General features: G+C 42.4%; 2 protein-coding genes across 2 annotated transcripts; one reads left to right on the forward strand and one right to left on the reverse strand.

The window, feature by feature from the left end:
- Positions 1–67: 67 nt before the first annotated feature.
- Positions 68–4,790, forward strand: eif2s1b (eukaryotic translation initiation factor 2, subunit 1 alpha b). The gene is made up of 8 exons (XM_027015324.2): positions 68–197; positions 707–949; positions 1,040–1,119; positions 1,216–1,367; positions 2,209–2,315; positions 2,711–2,808; positions 2,983–3,126; positions 3,640–4,790. The coding sequence occupies exons 2-8, from the start codon at positions 709–711 to the stop codon at positions 3,763–3,765; spliced, it is 948 nt and encodes a 315-aa protein (XP_026871125.1). The 5' UTR covers positions 68–197; positions 707–708; the 3' UTR covers positions 3,766–4,790.
- On the reverse strand, positions 4,360–18,989 carry rbm25b (RNA binding motif protein 25b). Its single transcript, XM_027015319.2, has 18 exons — positions 18,884–18,989; positions 17,902–18,025; positions 16,641–16,690; positions 16,185–16,355; positions 15,382–15,439; positions 15,113–15,273; positions 14,714–14,899; positions 14,370–14,453; positions 11,243–11,511; positions 10,683–10,809; positions 9,833–9,922; positions 9,567–9,640; positions 8,712–8,862; positions 6,784–7,213; positions 5,926–6,227; positions 5,396–5,494; positions 5,148–5,195; positions 4,360–5,054 (listed from the first exon to the last, which is right to left on the reverse strand). The coding sequence occupies exons 2-18, from the start codon at positions 18,005–18,007 to the stop codon at positions 4,962–4,964; spliced, it is 2,499 nt and encodes an 832-aa protein (XP_026871120.2). The 5' UTR covers positions 18,008–18,025; positions 18,884–18,989; the 3' UTR covers positions 4,360–4,961.
- Between the last annotated feature and the right edge of the window lie 750 nt (positions 18,990–19,739).

Consider the following 19,739-nt stretch of genomic DNA (forward strand, 5'->3'; position numbering starts at 1 on the left):
ACTAGCGCTGAACAACACTTTTATTTTGCATTTGTTCAGTTTTGGAGACGTATTAAAGTACTTATCGTTGCTATTTTCCCGCTTTTTATGCTAACTGGCTCAATGGCTAAGTTATGATTACAGAGTCTTAAGAGATACTACGATCTCCAAAGTTCTTTTTACATTTAAATTAATTTGTCAGTAACATCGGGATTTAGGTAACTTTTATACACGTGTCTTTATAGAATGCTCAGTCTAAAGACAGCAGTTAAACCCACACTAGCCAACGTTAGGACGCGAACGCTATCTCGTCCCGGTGCAGTTTACATGTTTGCCGCATGTAGCTAGGTTAGGTTAGCTAGTGAGTTCTCGTTATTTCATTTAAGTAGCTAGCTAGCAACCGTTTGTCATCCACTTCTGTTAGCCAACCTCTTAAATACAGAAATTTAAGGTGAAAGTGCGTAACATGAGCGTCTGTTGTGTCAGAAGGTGGGGTTGGCGGTCAGCTGGCAGGTAGTTTATCGCACGAGTAGCCCGTTGGGTGGGTAGTTAAACAGCGAGCCGTCTGTAATCTAAGTTAAAGCTGCTTGATTGAGAGGGTCAGACTAATGCCCTCGTAGTGGACACAGTAACAGAAACCTGCCTTCTGTAACTAAGTTAGCGTACAGTCGTCAATGACGGTCAGTTGCTGATAGACTTGGAAGCTAAATTCTTTGTCTCGTTTAAGGGATGCCGGGGCTGAGTTGTAGATTCTACCACCACCGGTTCCCGGAGGTGGAGGATGTCGTGATGGTGAACGTGCGCTCCATCGCTGAGATGGGCGCATATGTCAGCTTGCTGGAGTACAACAACATCGAGGGCATGATTCTTCTCAGTGAGCTGTCTCGTCGTCGTATTCGCTCCATCAACAAACTCATTCGCATTGGCCGCAACGAATGCGTCGTGGTCATCCGAGTCGACAAAGAGAAAGGTGAGCTCGTCTCTGCTATTTAAACTGAGCTAGGTTTCGGCTCAGGAGCTTTCGACGTTCTGATTTGAACGAATCCGTCCCTGACTGCAGGATATATTGACTTGTCGAAGAGAAGAGTATCTCCAGAGGAGGCGATCAAGTGCGAGGATAAGTTTACCAAGTCTAAGACCGTAAGTGACTGCCGGTGAGCAATCCCCGTCTTAGTTTACTGCAGCGCTGCCTTTTTTTCCCCCGGGCGCCGGTCTGAAGAGTGTGATGCGTGTTAGGTCTACAGTATCCTGAGACATGTGGCCGAGGTGCTGGAGTATACTAAGGACGAGCAGCTGGAGAGCCTGTACCAGCGCACCGCCTGGGTGTTCGACGAGAAATACAAGCGGCCCGGCTACGGCGCCTACGATGTCTTTAAGCAGGCTGTGTCGTGAGTAGCTCACTGTCCTCCACTCAACTGCAGACCTAAAGCCACACAAGAGGAGTGTGGGGATGTGTGATGGGAACCCAACGTCAAGCCCCACAAGTCCCCTTCCATGAGCCGTTCAGCCATCTGTGTTTTATGGCTTTTGATGTCTGAAACTGTCTACAATTAATGGGATGTTTTATAGGGTGCTTGGACAAACTATTATAGGCAACTTTGTATTTTGTTGAAAATATTGGACTGTCTGCCACTCAGGAGAACAAAAAAGGAAATCTCATGGTGTTAGTTACAATGCAATGAAATCAAGATTTATTGATTTGAGTTATTGAGTTGTATACACAACTGCTCATGTAAATTTTTAGAGCAATTTCTTTAAAACCTTCAAAGTGATTACAAATTCAGACTTCTGGGATTATGTGTGGCTACACCACCAATTTCTGGAATCTAAGGAAGAATCTAAGACACACCCACTAGAGTCTGTTGCAGCCAGATAGTCATAGGTCATCATCATGCTATTTTATTTTAAGTCTCATATTGCAGCAGCAGATATGAAACTTAAAATAAAATAGCATGATGATGATATTCATTATTTTATATATATATTACATTTATAATACGTTTATAATTTATTTACCAACAAGTTCCTTACAATATGCATATGCATGTTTACCATCTGTTGGTTAACCTATTTTCCAAGTGTTATATCTGACACTGAGAGGTTCTGGGGCATCAGTAGACCTAAATTATTAGTTCCTGTTTTGGGCTCTGAGATTTAAAAATAAATTAAAATGTTTAAAAATAATTTAAATTTTAAAGGCACTCATGCTTTTATTTTGTCCTCTGTCAGCGATCCCTCAATTCTGGATGGGTTGGACCTGAGTGCAGATGAGAGGAGTGTGCTCATTGACAACATCAACAGGAGGCTTACGCCACAGGCTGTCAAAATAAGAGCGGGTATGAGCCACTACGCAACTTTTTTACTGCATCCTCAGTAAACCCAAACACATAAGTGGATAACAGTTGTTTCTGCTTTCTGTTCATGTTAAGAAATAATCTTAGAAATCAGATATATTTGTTATAATATATAAATATATTAAATATATAGATATATTTATGTCTTCACCCACTCTGTTCAGTGTCCTTGTGACTTCAAAATCGAAGATTATTCAAGATTGTAAATGTCACTGAATGATGAAAGCCTAAATAGTTCCTAAATAATGAGTTGTATGAATGGGATTGCTGTGTGGTATTAGTGATCCTTCATGGGTGAATGTGCCATATTGTTTTGGACTATGGAAATTTAAACTGTATTAGCATTTAAACTCATTCCTAGTATCTGCTCCCAACAGACATTGAAGTGGCGTGTTATGGATATGAGGGCATTGATGCTGTCAAAGATTCCCTGAGGGCAGGACTGAACTGCTCCACAGAGTCTATGCCAATCAAGGTAAACAGTGCAGGTACCTAAATCCTGTGGTCCAGGGAACAAGATGAGGAAGCATTAACTAAAGAAGTGAAAGTAAAGATGTCAATCCTGTGTCATCCTTATTAAGGCACTAGGTTAGGTGCCATATTTTAAAAGCATGTTTTAATATAAAGTGGTTTGTGTGTTTTGGGTCAGATAAACCTAATCGCTCCTCCCCGATATGTGATGACCACAACCACTCTGGACCGTACTGAGGGTCTGTCCATGCTCAACCAGGCCATGGCTATCATCAAGGAGAAGATTGAGGAGAAGCGAGGCGTCTTCAACATCCAGATGGAGGTCAGCCTCAGTTTAACTTGCACTGACCCACATATTCATTTTATGGGCTCTGATGAGGATTTTATGTTTAGAATTAGGTGTAGATTAGTCCTGACATCCTTATTTTCATTTTCCTGTTTGGTTCTATCTGCTTTTATATTATCAGTAATTATTTCCCCATATGCAGTTACATCAAAAGTGTAAAGAACATATGTAACATATGAATGTTCATTGGTGGTGTGCATATTTACTTATGCTTAGTAAATTTAATGTAATGCAAAAAAAAAATGCATATATGTATCCAGCATCTGCTGTCTGTCAACTGTAGACATCAGAGGATTTACAACCAAATGAAAACCAACTAAGATATTGTATTTATCTGTGTACAATGTCTATGAACATTGCAGTTTTTATCTGGAAATACCAGCTAACGCTGTGCAGTTTAACCTTAATTGCTGTATTATTTTAGGTTGTGTGCTTGTGTCTGTCCCATTGTTTATGGAGAGAGGTGCATGTGACTGTTTCCCCTTTTAGCCCAAAGTGGTGACTGACACAGATGAGACAGAGCTCCAGAGACAGCTGGAGAGGCTGGAGAGAGAGAACGCAGAAGTAGATGGAGATGACGATGCCGATGAGATGGAGGCCAAGGCTGAAGACTAGAGCCCGCAGTGCGGAGGGACAAATGAAGGGGAATGAGAGAAACACAGCATGGATAAACCCTGTATCTTCACACGCAGTGGCCAGACCCTCGTGGAGGGGATACAGACATGAACTGGTTTTGTATCCAACCCAAAAGTGGTATCCATAAAAGAAAACCTAGAAATTAAAACTTATAGGCAAACTGGTGAAATATGGCATTTTGAGTTTGGTGAGAAACCTATGCACAAAGTTCTAACTAGCCTGAAATTTGCTGAGATACTTTTAAGGGAAAAGGTTACGCAGCCTGAGACAGCAGCTCTCAGGTCCTCTAGCCCTTGAGGACTTTGAGCAGGAGGGGTGAGCTGATGAAGATCAGCTTTGAGTGAGGAGAAAACCCAGGCTGCAGTGCATGGGTTCTCCTGGTGTTAGGAGAGTTAAGTGCATAAGGGAAAGTAGTTATTTTGCCACAATCAAACTGGTGGGCTGACGTATAGTATTCTCTTAAGCTTCTATGACTACACAATAAATAACTTTCCCCTTCTAAGAACCCATACCTGCAAATTAATTTTATTAAAAAAAGATCACCTTTATTGAAAACACATATCGACCAATAAGTACAAAAACAGAGACCACTGTTTTAATGTTTGCACAAATCAAGATCAGTTTCACCAGACTTCCAGAACATTGTTGGGTTCAATTCATTCAACATACTGTTGTAGTGGAAAGATGCCACCATGAGACATTTGGGGATAAACTCTTTGGTGCAACTCAACTTGGATACCAAAACAAAATTAAAATCAAATTGAAACCCAGACTTGATTGGCAAATATTACAGTGTGAGTCTACAATAATATGGTATTGATCGAGACATCAGATCTACTCTAAGCAGGTATGATGAGGCTACACTGAAGAAGGTCCACTTAGCAGATGAGCCCTGAGGAATATCGCTCACCAACTTCTTCAGTGGTGAAAGAGTAGCTAGACTTTAGATCCAGTGCTCACTAACTTAATACAGTCACTGCAGTCACAGGATGATGGAGAGAAAACAAAAACAAACAAAAAAAATTTAACATGGAATTGCTGAAAAGATCAACTTTCTGGGTCAAAGGTTTTGTAAATGTCGAGTTTCCCCCCAAGTCGTGCATGTGTTTTTCTCTTCAGGAAGGGAACTGATAAAACAGGAAGTCAGGACCAGATTTGATCCTCCGAGTGCTCGTTCACTTGCCGAGTCCGATCTTCTTGGCCTCAGTTTCATAAATCAATAACCTCCACATCTTCACAATGAAGACTTCTGCTTCTTCATCTAACACCTGGGGAGGGGAAGAAAGCCAAACAAACACGCATTTTTAATTTATTGGCGGATTTACAAAGCTTAACAAGTCATACATACAGTTCAGCCTTACCATAGCAACATCATCCAAGATGCCTTGTGGTGTACTGTGAGCCATTACCTGTTAAACATGAAAAATACATGAACATCCCTATCAAAATAAACTAGACAGAGCCCTAATTCTTATAGGTCCAGATTTACAGGGTAAATACAATAAGTTTATTAACCGTAACATCCTATGCTGTAAATTTTAATATGTACTCTAAAGGGTGCATTAATAGCAGACCCAGTAAAATTCCACTGAAAGGCACAGATCTTTACCTTCGAGCAAACAAAGTCAACTAGCGTGGCCTCCTCCTCACCGATGTACTCCACAATCTTCTTATTGATCCATGGGCGAATGCGTTTCTCCATAAGAGTCTAAATGGCAGGGATGGCGGGATGTGAGAGGACCAAATTAGACAACATGAAGTGAAAATCGTACATTATGCTTCCCTAATGTAGTATACGAGTAAAACAGGATATTCTGGTGGGTGGTGAGACAACAGTTTATCCAGCAGAATCTGACTAGATCGTGAAAACATTGCATTAATGGTTAATACTACTTGTCCCACCTGCTTTCTGGTGTAGCCAGAGCCAGAATCATAAATGTTGATGGAAGTCTACCAAAATTCAAGGATTTTTGTCTACTAAAATGTTCCTGTCCAAAATGAGCAGGAACATGAAGTAAGGTTTTAACAAAAAGTAGCATGACCATCTTATTACGTCTGTAGGAATCCCGTTGGTCTGTTACAAAGACCCAAATCCCCTCCCAGAAACTCATGCGACCCAAACCCGACGCACGTGCTTACCGTGTCGACGACAGACCAGTCCAGCGGGTAGTTGAAGAGCTCAGGTTTGGCGGTGGGAATCTTCTCAATCAGGCTCTTGATGTGTTTGCGTTTCTCCTCTGTGTTGGCCCCTTTGCCCCCAGCTGCGCCGACGCCATCCCCTACCCCGCTGCTCTTGTCTTCGTCCTCGTAGTCCAAGGGCACCAGCTTTCTCTTGCGGGGCACCTCGTCTACCTCGTCGTCGTCGAAGCGGTTGAAGACGCTCTCTACGGCCAGTTTCTTGCGCTTGCCCACGTTTGGCTGCCCAGGGCTGCCTGTGGCACCTTAGCAAGTACAAAACATACGGTTGTGGAATCTTAATGACTGCGCAAAACGACTGCCAATGCGGCAGATCCCCGTGAAGCCGGAGCCTGGTGGGGGAGCCGGAGAGGGAGTGTAAGCCCTTGCACGCCTAATCGCGATCAGGCAGAAGGGTGCTTTAAAATCAGGTCTCTGAATCTGTATCAAGATAAATGCGCTGAAACTGATTACTGCACAACTCCATGATTTTTGATGGGCTCCAACAATGTCCTTAAAAGGAAGTCCCACATGGGTCCCCGAACACACACTGTTCACTGCGGAAAATAATTTGTCGATCGTTGTATATACAACTTATATATTTTGTATATACAAATATTGTATATACAAATTATATTATTTCTGCACTGTGTAAACACCCACATTCAACACACTTCCAGACCAGCAAGTGTCAAGACATTAAAATTACTTGTTATAATTATTCTGTTCTTGCTTGAGATAAAATAACTAAAAATTAAAAAGCACGACTGCTGACATTTGAAAAACATATATGAACTCTTTTGTGCTCTGGTGTCAGCTCACCTAGTTTGAGGCTGAGGCCAATCTTGGGTCTGTGCTCCTCCTGGGGCTGTGTCTCTGCAGGCGAGTTCTCGTGCGGGATGATGATGCCACAGGGCGACTCCTCCCGCGGCGTGTTGGGAGTGGCGTTGCCGCTGGTTGACGACACCGACGGGGCTGCCATGATGGGCCTCATGGTGGGTTTGAGGCAGGGCTTCAAGTCCTCCTCGTCCTCCACCTCCTCGCCATCCTCCACGTCCTCGTCTGACTGGGACGGGGCCCGGGTGTCCTGTACTGGCCGGCGGCGCTCGCGTTCCCTGCCACGCTCGCGCTCGCGTTCGCGCTCACGCTCGCGCTCACGCTCCTCCCGCGAGGGCTTGCGCTCCCTCTCCCGCTCCCCGCCAGGCTCCGGTTTCACGGGGGGCTGCCGCAAGCGCTCCGCCTCCTCCTCCATCTGGAAGGGAAGGCCAACAGAAAGAGAGAGCTTAGCACCACCACCGACCATCTATGAGTGGAAAGCATGATCACACTGATCCCCACTGTGACATTAAGAAACCTCCAGCTAGATCTAAAACTGCCACATTGTTCAGGTTTGCACATGAGAGCAGAGTGGAGTCTGTCTGGAAGCAGCAGCAGTGCAGAGAGTGGAGGTGAAGCTGGGGCTCTGCCTTATGCCAGCAGATTTGTAAATATTCTGATGGGCTGCTAACACTTAAACAGTTTAACGTTTCCACTGAATAGGACATGGCTTTGCTTCAGAATGGACAAACTGTCCATCAAAATACCACCACCATCTCTCTCACTCACACACACACACACACACACACACACACACACACACACACACACACACACACACACACACACACACACACACACACACACACACACACACACACACACACACACACACACACACACACACACACACACACACACACACACACACACACACACGATCAAGTGGCCAAATTATGGAGAAGCTGTCAAGTAATTAAGCATCAAGGTTCAAGTAGCTTGGGCAAAAGCACTCATGAATTTATGATGCTAGACAGTCAGTTACAGGTCACCTCAACTTAATATTTACCATAACTTCAATATTGAATGACACAAAATGAATTTAAAAGGTAACAAAATAGACTGGGGATAATACAACAACAACAACTGAGGAAGAATAATATACAGGGAACTTAATTGAGAGGCAAAGTGTTGGAAAAATTGAACAGACACACAAACTGGTGGTTTGGATTATGCTCCATTCACTTACATGGACGTGGAGGCAATTAAAAATAACAATGCAGCTAGAGTAGAGGGCATGAGACCTTTTCTGATTCAATTTTTAATCAATGTCCTGCTGACCTCTCATTTAGACACATCAGTGCAATTCATCCCACACTATAGCAGGACAAAATAAAAGTCCAGTCTTCCATTTTTAATACCCAGTTGATGTCACTAAAGCTATGTTCAAATTATGAATGACAGATCTCACAGATTTGTGCACACAAAAATATGAACTGGTCATATTATACTGTAGCCACTTTGATGTGCATTTCACGTGTGTTGGGAAAGCAGAATATCGTACATCCGGCCATGGACTAAGGACACCGTGGTTTCAGCGTAGACATCACCCACCCACCCACCCACTGTGTAGCCAAGTGATCTGATTAGGGTTTTACCATTACAGTCTGCTGAGAGCTCCTTGAGCCATATTCTTAAAACAAACAGACTATTCAGTTAACACAAAGTCTTTGCTCATTGCTTTTAAAGCTAGTGAGACAAGAAAAATAAATATCACCTTTAAAAAAAAAAACCAAAAAAAAAAACACTGCAGTTAATGCTAAACAGAGAAAACTACAAAGTCTATAAAGAAAACATTTAAGAATAGCCAACATAGCAGGAGAGCAGAAAGGCTGATTTCACTGGAAGGGTACAAGGCAGAGGGGACTGTGTACCCTGCGTAGCTCAGCGTCCGGATCGGGATGGCCCTCAGCCAGGAGACGCTGCCGGATCTCCTCCAGCTCCTCCTTCTCTCGCTTCCTGTCTCTCTCGTCCAGCTCCATCTCCTTCTCTCTGTCTCGCAGACGCTTCTGCAGTGCGCTGCCCCTATTGGCCACAGAGAGCAACAGCACACCGCTTAATACATGCAATAGCAAAGACATTTTAGCTGTCTGCTATTGTATTCCACATTTGTTTGTTAATATACATAACTCAGTTTTTGGGGTTTTCTTTGTGTGGTTTTTATAGAGCAGTTACCTTAGTTTGACATGAGCCACTTCTCATTTCAGCTTTTCCACCAAGTGGGCTTGTATGAATTTGTTTGATAATCAGGATATAATTAACGATAATGAGATCAAGCCTGTTTCTGTCTCTACACCAGTCCTGTTGTTCAGGATTCAGAAGTAACTGAATTAACAGGCCCGTATGACCAGATATACTGACATACATACAAGCAAAACCATGACTCATGCCTACATGCCTGCTTAGCATAAAGTGGGCCAGGCATCCTACTGTGGGATTCTGTTAAAGAGTAGAAACTCTTTAGTGTCCTTTAATACAAGTTTGTTTCCTTTTTCAAGATGAATGACTCAACAGATACTATAAAGCTATAAAATCACATTTACTGACTACACCATGAGCAAATGTGTTTAGGCAATTACAATCTCTCAATCTTAAAGAAATTTAAAAGATTAATTGGTTTATGATAGTGTTTGCATGAACATACCATTAGCAGGGTATGTATCCACAAACATATCACTTTTCACTTAGCACACATCATTCATCAAACAATATTTGCGTCTAGAGCTTACTTGTAATATTTAGGGTCATCTCGGTCATCATCATAGTCCTCCAGGAACTCTTTTAATCGTTTGCCTTCTTTAGCCTGATTGAGAGTGTGTGTCAGAGAAGAGGAATTACTTCAAACAAAAAGATAACATTCCCTGCCAGCTTGACCATATTTCCACCTCATCAGGGAGGGGGGAGATCCTGTGCTTTGTCCTTGCTAGTAAGAAAAATGAACAAATGCGCAACACATCACAAAAAAACTGTAAGCAGCATCTGGTGTGACCCTCACCGTCTCTCTCCGTCGCTCCTCCTCTCTCTCCGCCTCCTTAGCGTAGTCTCTCGCCTTCTTCCTCTCCCTCAGCTCCCAGTTCTTCAGCCGCTGCACAGCACAGAAAACGGCAGGAGTTAAACACTAAGAATCCGTCGTCCCATAAGAAGGGCCAGTGCACGGTGATGCTTGTAATGCTCCACGCCAAATTACACCAGTTCCTCAAGAATTCTTCCGAGTTTATTCGTTGAGAAGTTACCGTTTATTTAGGCTCTACGGATGAAAACCATTGTAAACTGAACTACCGAATTCTTCATACTGCCAGTGGTAGGAACCAGTGGTCCAAAGAGCTTATATTCCGTAAAGCCTACCTCATGGAAAGCTTTTACACAAAATTATTATAAATACATCATCTGACACCCTATGGGTTGTTTTTCAGTTTACAGGTTTTGGTATACAACTTATTGCATTGTTTTGTATAGACTAGCACATTAAGAGCATGGTAATGGTAAAATACACTAGCAAATAAATAATAAAAAGCAATAATAAGAAAATTGAGAGATTGTGTGTTACCACTATTTTAGCATTATACATTTGGCCATATATAAACTCAAGACAAGCTTAGGTGGTAGCTTGGATAACCAAGAAAATGGCCATCTTTTTGCCATAGGCATTCTGACATCTCCTTTCCATCACCAGCAATGTAAAGTAATCAGAGACTTCACCAGTAAATTTATCTTCACCAGTCTGCCTGGCAGTTTAGTTCTTAACAAATTAATTATCCTGAAATGTTTGACAGGCTTTGAGCTTCCCCTGTGAGTGGCTCGGAGCCGTGATAAATCCTGCCACAGCGCAAGCCAGCTCCAAGTACCTCCTGATAGGCTGCTTCCTTTTCTCTGAGCTTCCTCTCCAGCTTACGCCGCTCGTAGGCTTCCTCCTCATCTTCCTCACGGTCCCGCTTCTTTTCCTTGTCTCGGTCTCGATCGCGGCTTTGTTCTCTAGAAGGTTATGGCAACTGATTAAACACCGTTCGGGAAAGAAGGATTTCCAGCCCTGATGCTCAATCCTGAAGCCTTGAAAGTTAACATTTGGCTAAAATTTAGTGCCAGTATAATAATGATAATTAGATTGCACATGGGCCATCATTTGCACAGAATATCTCCTACAACCCGTTAAACTTGAAGCAACTCACAGATACGCTGTCAGTCTTTTATCGCTGCGGTTTATAGCGGTTTCAGTATACAACGCATTGCATTGTTTTGTATAAACTAGCACATTCAGAGCATGGTAATGGTAAAATACAATAGTAAATAAATAATAAAAAGCAATAATTGAAAAAGAAATGCATGAAAAAAAACAGATTTTTTTTTTTTAATGTCATGGCAGACATGAAAACATCAGGTCTCCAGTTCTGGGCTCACTAGCACTCACCTGGACCTGCTGCGGTCTTCGCTGTGGTCTCTGCTCCTGTCCCACTCACGCTCCCTCTCGCGCTCCTTGGTGCGCTCCCGCTCCCTCTCACGCTCCCGCTCCCTCTCGCGCTCCCTCTCGCGCTCCCGCTCCCTCTCACGCTCGCGGTCCTTCTCCCGCTCGCGCTCCCTCCTCTCACGCTCCCGCTCGCGCTCCTTGTCCCGCTCGCGCCGCTCGCGCTCCAGCTCCTGTCGCTCCTTCTCCCTCTTGCCCTTCTCCTCCTCCAGCTTCTGCAGGGAGGCACAGAGGCAGGGCCTGAGCAGACGCGCCCCGGCGCACCGCACAGCAGCACGGCTGAACCCTGAACTGCACTGAGGAGGTGCTAGACAGCTCTGTCCTCTAGGGCTATGCTAATCAATGCTGCCAGCAAGAAATGAATATGCATGTATGTATATATTTATTTTATACAGAGTTCAGAGGATCCCCCACCCTTAAGCAACTTAAATATCAAGAGCAAGAGGAAAGCAACTGCTCTAAAGTGTTGAAGTCTTTCATGGTTTGCCACAACAGAATAACAATGGGTTTCCAGAGTTGGATTTTCTCTGGGTTTTTAACACCGAATACACTTATTATTTCTGCAGGTCCTCCACACTTTCAACTCAATGTCTAAAAGAAGAACCTGGAAATCACCCTTTTCTCCCCCCAGACCTACTTCCCACATTTCAAATGACAAGGGACATAGTCAGGTAAGGAAAGACGCTGTAAATCTTTTCCACCTCATAACATCAGCATCAGAAAGGCTTCAATCCTTGTGAAACTAGTTGTTTTTGAACTTACAGGTGTTGAGCTATGGATTCAGAGCTTCGCTGCCCCTACAAGCCTTTATGTTAGGCCTGGGAGGAAGAGCAGGTCAAAGGATTTGCAGGAGACATTCATTCAGAAATTTCCGTTTCGTTACATGACGTCATTACAACAAGTTCCAAACACTTTGTGCAAACGTGGTTGACAGGTGCATTGCATAATGATACGAAGTCTGTCGAACTCTGCTTTCACGTTTGGATAAAAGGGCAACAAATGAATTTGTAGAGGCTGGCTTACCCTGCTGCTGCCTTCCCAGGTCCTCCCAGGGGGGGTGACTCAGAGTATGAAAAGACCTTAACCAGCATGACACCCACGGTTTTTAGAATGTGTCCTTGTTTTTTTTTTAAAAAAGAACCATCTAATTGAAGATGCCTCCTACTACTTATCACCTATCTACTAATCGCAAACAAGAGGAGGAAGTTAATACATTACCCAATGGCCAATGTATTAACATTTAATGGCACAAAGCAATTGGAGTGAATACCGTTTTTTATTTTGATTAAAACCCAAGCCGAATCCAGAAACAGTGGGTGGGATGCATAGAAGAGCAAGAGAGGCTACGTATGGTAGGGAGAGGGGGAGCGAGAGAGAGAGTATATATGTATGAAGGCTAGATGTCAAAGAAAAATTGGTGTCTCAGGAGCAGGCCAAATCAGAAAACAAACTGGAAGCTTAAGCCTATAAATGTTTAACCACAGTTCAGCATGTCTCGCATCCTGGGAGAAGTCCTCAAGAAACTAAACAGCTAAGCCACTTGTAACACCATTATTTTCTATGTCTAGAACGTCCTGTGTTTGCAAATATAATCTATACAGACAAAAGACATTCAACCACACACACACACAAAAAAAAACAAAAAACCCTATACTATGTGCATACAGACAAAATAAAACAATGAAATCACTCTTCAAAAATCGCTAATTGAGAAATGATTTAATTGATCAGGAACGTGTAACTGGACAGCACTAACTTCAAGATTCGGCCATAATGTTTGGCATTGCATATAGTGCAATTATATGCTGCATTGGGCCAATGGTCTTGAACACAAAACAGGTGTAATAAGAACAAAAGTCCTACAAATAACCTAAAGAGAAAGAAGAGAGCGGGTGAAAAAAGTTAAGGAAACAAAGTTAAAGAAGAAAAAGTTAAGGTGCGCATAAGCAAGCGGTAACGATGGAGTGCTGACAGGTACACAAACACAGAAGGCTAGCTCATACCTGCCAAGTCTTCAGAGCATCCGCGTGCTGTGGAAGGGCGCCCCCTACTGTCATACTGGCCTCATGGCCAACTCACTGCAGTGGTTATTCAGTCAGCAGTAATCATTTATATCATGAACTACATCTTTAAGGGGGGACCCACGCAGGTTCACTGACCACTTGGGGACTTGGGTAACACAATGTAATGTAGTCTGTAGGACTTTGTACAGTGGATATGTAGAGGGGAAGAAGCCTTTGATTATCTGTTCAGATCTATAAACTGAATTTATGGAGAAAGCATGTAAAAAAATTTGAAATGTAAACTTGATATAAATGAAAAAAAATACAATATTAAAATTTGCCATTGAATGTCCCCAAAGAAATGACGCAGTTGCCCCTGTGCAAGTCCTCCAGAAGGGGGCGCCCAGTATATGTAGAAAAGAATGGAAAGCTCATACTTACATCCTATCCTTGCAACTTTTTCCAAAGCTGTGAGATTCATCTTGCTTTAGTCACCATATGATCTCTATCATAATGGTGGGGTTTAATGAACAGATTAGCTTAGAGGGAAGTGTACATTACGTGCATGCATTTTATGTGTGACTGAAGTCTGACCAGCTCCTACACTTCAGGCCATTAAAATGGCATCCCTGTCCATCCCTCTGGGCATTTATGTGAGGGGACTAATCCATGACAGACAAGGGGCTGTCTCTAGGGCCGAGATTAGGCCTAGTCTCAGACTAAAACACGATCTCGATAAATAAATCTTAAAATGAAAGGGTTTTAGAGCCTGACTAGGTTTAATCTGAGTCATTGAGACAGAGCTGAGTGACAAACTTCTGCTGTGCGAAGAGCCCAGTCATGAGGCTGTCACTCTAAATGCAAACATCTGTGGTCTGCTCAGTAAAGCCAATCCAATCTAAGAGTTTCAACGAGCTCAGTAATTTAATCTAGTCTCGTTCTGTTGGCCGCTCTATTCCAATTGCACTCCAACAGCCTAAACTATGCAAGTGTTTTGTTTGTTTGTTTGTCGTTTTTGTTTGTTTGTTTGCACTACCTGGGACATGAGAGATTTTCACAGAATGTGTTACCTTGTGGGTGTCGCGGAATTTGTTGATCTCCCTGGAGATCAAATCTCTTTTGTCCTCTTCCATTTCTATGGCGTTAATGTCCTCCTAGGTACACAGATAGATGTGAAGAAATAGATCTGGTAAAGCACAACAGTTCAACATCAAAACACACCCAATAGCAAAACACAGTGAACACTTCAGGCTGACATTGTCAGACACCGCAAATCCCAGGATATTTTCATCCCAGGAACAGCTGCAGTTACTGCAGGACAATTCCAGGACAGGCTCCTTACTGCAGGTTCCTTCCAGGACAATTCCACCATGCTCTCCAGGCACGGGTACCAAAGCGCTCATGCTCTACGTACCTCTTCTTTTTTCTCCTTCTTCTTCTTGCGGCGGTTCGACTCGTCGTCCTGAGAGGGGGCGTTGAGCTCGTTAGAATACTCGCGGATCAGGCCATCGATTGCACCCTTCACTATCTGGTCCCGTTTTTGGGTTTCTTCATCCAAGACCTCCTCCTCATCCTCACCCCCCTCCTCGGCCTTATCGTTCTACCACAGAGAAAGAAGTGTTAATGAAATGCATCCATCACAGATCCTGGAGCCATTGAATCAGAGTGGATGAAACAGCAACGCGAGCATATTTTAGGCCTTACAAAACTACGTGGGGGGGGGGGAATTAAAAAATAAATAAATAAAAAAAAAAAAAAAAAAAAGTGCGGGAACAAATGGTGCAGGCCATGACCAGCAGGGTGGTGCCCTCACCCCGTTGGAGCTCCTTTTCTTGGCTTTCCACTCATCCAGCTGGGCTTTGGTCTTGGCGTCCACCTTCACCAGCAGCTTCTTCTCGCCGACCTGGAGCTCGTGCAGCAGCCGCAAGGCCCGCAGGGTCGACTCGGGCTCCTTGTACTCGCAGAACCCAAATGCTGTCACGCAACACATGACCAAAAAAAAAAAAAAACCTCACATGAGCGGTAGGGTAATACATACATTTTGTGCACTGAACTGTTCGATCTTTTGGGGACCTTTTTTACCTTGTAGTTTTCCTGATGCCCCCTGAACTCGTTTCCAGCTTAAGACCAAGCCGCATTTCTGAGAGGGCGAGAAAGAGAAAAAACAAACACACACTAAATAAGGTTTGATACATGACAATTAACAGCAAAAACATAAGATTTACCTGCCCAGCATGGTGATTGCTTCATGCAGTGGTGCTGCACAAAATCAAAATTCAATAATTCAACTGGCAAAAGCAGCTCTCATTATCTCACTGGACTAAATTGCCTCTATGTAACTAATAAGCATGAAAAGGCTCTTATTTTGGTATGTTAGAAGCACACAAGTTTCTACAATCATACTTCCATGTTCACTCAAGAGCATCTAAGAGCCAAAGTAAAAGATGTCTGATGCTTAACAGTCATCCTAAACTCTGAGCACATTATTTTGTAAGCGCAATAGTGCATTTTCTTTAATAAAGCAAGACGGCTTCAATTTTTGTAAACATTCCACCACTAAAGAGATGCACTGATGGTCCATAGAATGCTTAAACTTATTTACACCATCTGCTCAGTGACTGCATTTATGATGCACTTATAGTAATACATACATTTAGGCAGTCTTTGGAAAATCTGCCCACTTACAAGACTAAGAGTTTTCCAAGTGAATGCTTTCACCTTCCTTGTTTGCTTGTTCAATCACTGAACTGTTGCGACATCAAATCCAAAGGCAAACCTGAGACAAACCTTTAAGTTCCAACATAAAGAACCTAGGCAAAACCTACCTCATCTGTCATGTCTAAACCAAGCTTAGGCGTAACAACCACCATTACCAGTCTACTTACCGACAGCAGCTGCCTGATGAGCATGTCCGAGGCCTTCTCCGAAATGTTCCCTACAAACACTGTCGTGGTGGGCCCGCTGCTCTCATCACTCTCCTTGGCATGAGCAGCCGGAGCCTCCTTCCTTGGGGCAGCTACCTTGCTGACCACTGGCACTGACGTGGGCACGAGCACCTGGCCAATCGATCAAGAATTGAGAGTCATCAAGGGTCTGAATGACGTGGCGATGTCCACTTGGAAAAACACTAGTATTAACTTTCTACATTACTAGCAATACATCAGACGGTGAGTGTGCCTAGTGTACAGACAGCAGTGCACATTAATTCCTCAGGACACATGCATAATAGTGTCAAGTTTAATCAGTGGACAAAGTATTAAGGGCAGCATTAAGAACGTGTTGTTCTAATAAGAAATATTCAAGAAATAAAGAAAATGAACGTATTTTTTTGTTCCATTTACCGTGGGGGTTGGGGTCATGATACCCATGTGAACTGGGATCATTGGCGCTCCTGTGGTGAAAAATGAATGACATCAATACATTTCCTTTAAATAGCTCATTCAGAATTATGATATGATCCAACTTGCCACTGAACAATAAACTGCCAACTTCTTTATTAAACTACAACTCTATTACATCTACAAATATCACATCACAAATGTGATATATCAAATCAGCTGAACATTAATACCCAGGAAGGCGGTAATTTGGCAATAAACGTCTTGGTCTAAATCCTGTTGAAAACAGTAGTCTTTATATCATTGCTACGTCTACTTGAAATAAATGTCATCCTAACCCATGATGGTTTTCCCCCCCGTAAACAAAAGCTACAGCAGCTGCTAACATCTTTGGTGCTCATCACTGAACATGTGTAACATCTTTAACATTGTTAGTTTGTTAAAAATCAATACAGCAATGATTGCCTATGAGATTCAGTAACATGCCAAAAAAAAAGAAAAAAGAAAAAAGTATGCTAACCCTACATGATGCTCTGAGCCTAGAACATGTTTTTGTGACATCTAAATGTCACTATTGCCATGTATTAGACTGGTTGTCATGTGATCTCTAAGCAGTAAACTAATTACAATGCATCTTACTCAGAAGTGTCATAACACAACATTCCATTCTCATTCAACACACAGTGGCTTCCTAATAGGTTCTGTACCAAATAAAGTCTTCTGCCATTTAAAGTCTTTAACAGTGTGGAGTATCTCGCCTGTCTGGCCAGTCTCCTAGAGCCTCATAACCCATCCCAACCACTTTCTCATCCAAAGCAACCTTACTTGTATAGCTCCTCAACTCTGGAACAGTATTCCAGAAAACATTAATGGAATGCAGGTTTTATATATGTTTTTAATGCAGTTTTAAGAAAACACTTATTTGGGCTGGCTCACACTTGATTTATTGTGCCCTTTGTTTTATACTTTACAATGATTATTTTCTTAATTTTGTAATTGCCTTTTTAAAATATCTTGATTTGTTTTACACAATGTGCTTTAAGATTCAAAACAAAAAAAAAAGCCCTACAAAAACAGATTTATTAGTAGTGGTGGGGTAACATTAGGTAACCTGTTAAATACATTTTTCAGCTTCAAGCTGTAACTGGACTTTCATTCCAGTTTCACAGTCCCAGTACCAAAAGTAAAACTCTCTCTCCAGTTACCAGTTCAATACAATAACGTTTCTCAGATTTAGGCTGGAGCTCTGTACATCTTAATTTACCTGGTGGCATTGAAGGAGGAAATCCAGCGAACTGTGGTGGTGGGATGCCTGGCGGCATCGCAGGGATGCCTATTTGTGGCCGGTTGAGATGCGGAGGAAAGGACATCTTGGGTAGAACACCCACCTAAATCAGGAGGGAAGATGATAAATGTTAAAAAAAATTAAATAGCATGAGCTGATAATACTGTTTAGCAATCAATAACTGACCTCCTCTTCCTATCGCATTCGGCTTTATATTTTTCAACGTTTGTGATACAAAGGATGACCGTGTATAAAATAATTTCTATACCTTTATAGTCTACGAGATAAAGATAACCGTGCTAACCAGAAACCGAGCCTGCGATAATGTTAGCCCATTTGTATACTGCGGAAGAAGGCTTAATGTCACAAAACAGTTGATGGCCAACTAATCTAATTAAACAACGTAGAAACACAGTTCTCTGCTAGCCAGCTACACGGTTCGCACGCTAAATGTCAGCTCGTACAATAACGATAATGTGATGGCTAGTTAGCCAACCTAACTAGCTAGATAAATAGGTAGCTAGCTAAAATAACTGGCTTAGCCAGGATTGCTTTCTACTCAACAGGCAGATGCTGTTGCTCTCATTCTAAAGAGAGATTTTAATTTATCAATCAATTTGTTTTCCCGGTGAAAATCATGTACCTACTGCCCATGTACCTACTACGTCCACTGTACATTCGTTTAAGTAGATGTCTGAACATGTAGCTAGCATGCTTTTCATTTTAAGCCAGAAATCTGCATCGGTGTTGCTAGCGAGCAAGAAATGTGCAGCACTCGTTAGCTTTGTTAGCCAGCAAGGCAGCTAGCGAGCTAGCCACGGCGCCGACACGAAAATGGAAGTACATTAGCCAACTATCTCACTGCCATCGACGACTTGTTTTTTTTTAGTACAGTTAAGTACGCTAAGGACTAAAATTGTACTCTTAAAACTGAATATTTCCATTGTTTTCTTGTACTTACCCAAATCGATTACAATTCACCTTTTTCTCGCGGAAAGTTAGCTTAACCGGATCTAATGCAGTCAAATCACCGATCAACCTAACGGTGAGATTTCCGGTAAAACTGCATTGTGGGAATAAGCTGGGCAATTTAAAAGACCTAACTGACGGTATGAAATCGCATAAAGAGAAATTATCCAAAGACTTTTTTTAAAGCAATCGTTTCTCATTTAGCCAGCTACAATTAACGGAATGCTATTGGGATATACGAACTCGCTGAATTTAGACATGTGTTTTTGTTACAGGCTACGGTGTGTGTCAATTGAATCGCGTGCAATGTATCAAATATTGATTTTCAAGCAATGTCTAGCATATGCGCTTAAACGTTTGTCTTTTAGCAGTGTATAGTTACAGACAGTGGTCCATCTATTGACATGCACATACCTAATCTCATTCAGAACTGGGCAGGTAGGTAGTGTTGCTGTGTATTTTTTACACAATGGTACTGTGGTCAGAAATTTGCCATTAATGAAAGGCTAGAGGCTGGTTAACGAAAACTGCATTGCAACATATCGGATAGACTACCCGTATAGGTTACCTACAAGATCATTGCAATGAAATGGTTGGTGCGAGCTTCTTAGCAGTTTTCTCACTGAACTCACACTCACTGAACACTACACAAAAAAATCAAATATAGTTAATATGAGAAAAGTCTGTAAAATGATGTACGAAGCTTTTCTTTTTTTACGCCAACAATTATTCAATTACACTTACATCACCTGAAACGTATACTGACTACACACAAAAAGTCATGAAACAACGTTCATATTGCGTCTCTGTCTGTCTTTGAAACACTGTTTGCTGCAGTCTGGTTATCT

The sequence above is a fragment of the Electrophorus electricus genome, chromosome 3, assembly GCF_013358815.1.
Source record: "Electrophorus electricus isolate fEleEle1 chromosome 3, fEleEle1.pri, whole genome shotgun sequence".
NCBI classification, from domain to species: Eukaryota; Metazoa; Chordata; class Actinopteri; order Gymnotiformes; family Gymnotidae; genus Electrophorus; species Electrophorus electricus.

Excerpts from the sequence above, each read along its gene's own strand:
- eif2s1b (XM_027015324.2), top strand. The coding sequence starts at position 709 with ATGCCGGGGCTGAGTTGTAGATTCTACCACCACCGGTTCCCGGAGGTG. Across the intron at positions 1,368-2,208 it reads GTCTTTAAGCAGGCTGTGTC|CGATCCCTCAATTCTGGATG; the intron begins GTGAGTAGCTCA and ends GTCCTCTGTCAG. Across the intron at positions 3,127-3,639 it reads TCTTCAACATCCAGATGGAG|CCCAAAGTGGTGACTGACAC; the intron begins GTCAGCCTCAGT and ends TTCCCCTTTTAG.
- rbm25b (XM_027015319.2), bottom strand. The coding sequence starts at position 18,007 with ATGTCCTTTCCTCCGCATCTCAACCGGCCACAAATAGGCATCCCTGCG. Across the intron at positions 15,274-15,381 it reads GGCATCAGGAAAACTACAAG|CATTTGGGTTCTGCGAGTAC; the intron begins GTAAAAAAGGTC and ends GTTGCGTGACAG. Across the intron at positions 11,512-14,369 it reads AATTCCGCGACACCCACAAG|AAGCTGGAGGAGGAGAAGGG; the intron begins GTAACACATTCT and ends GCCTCCCTGCAG.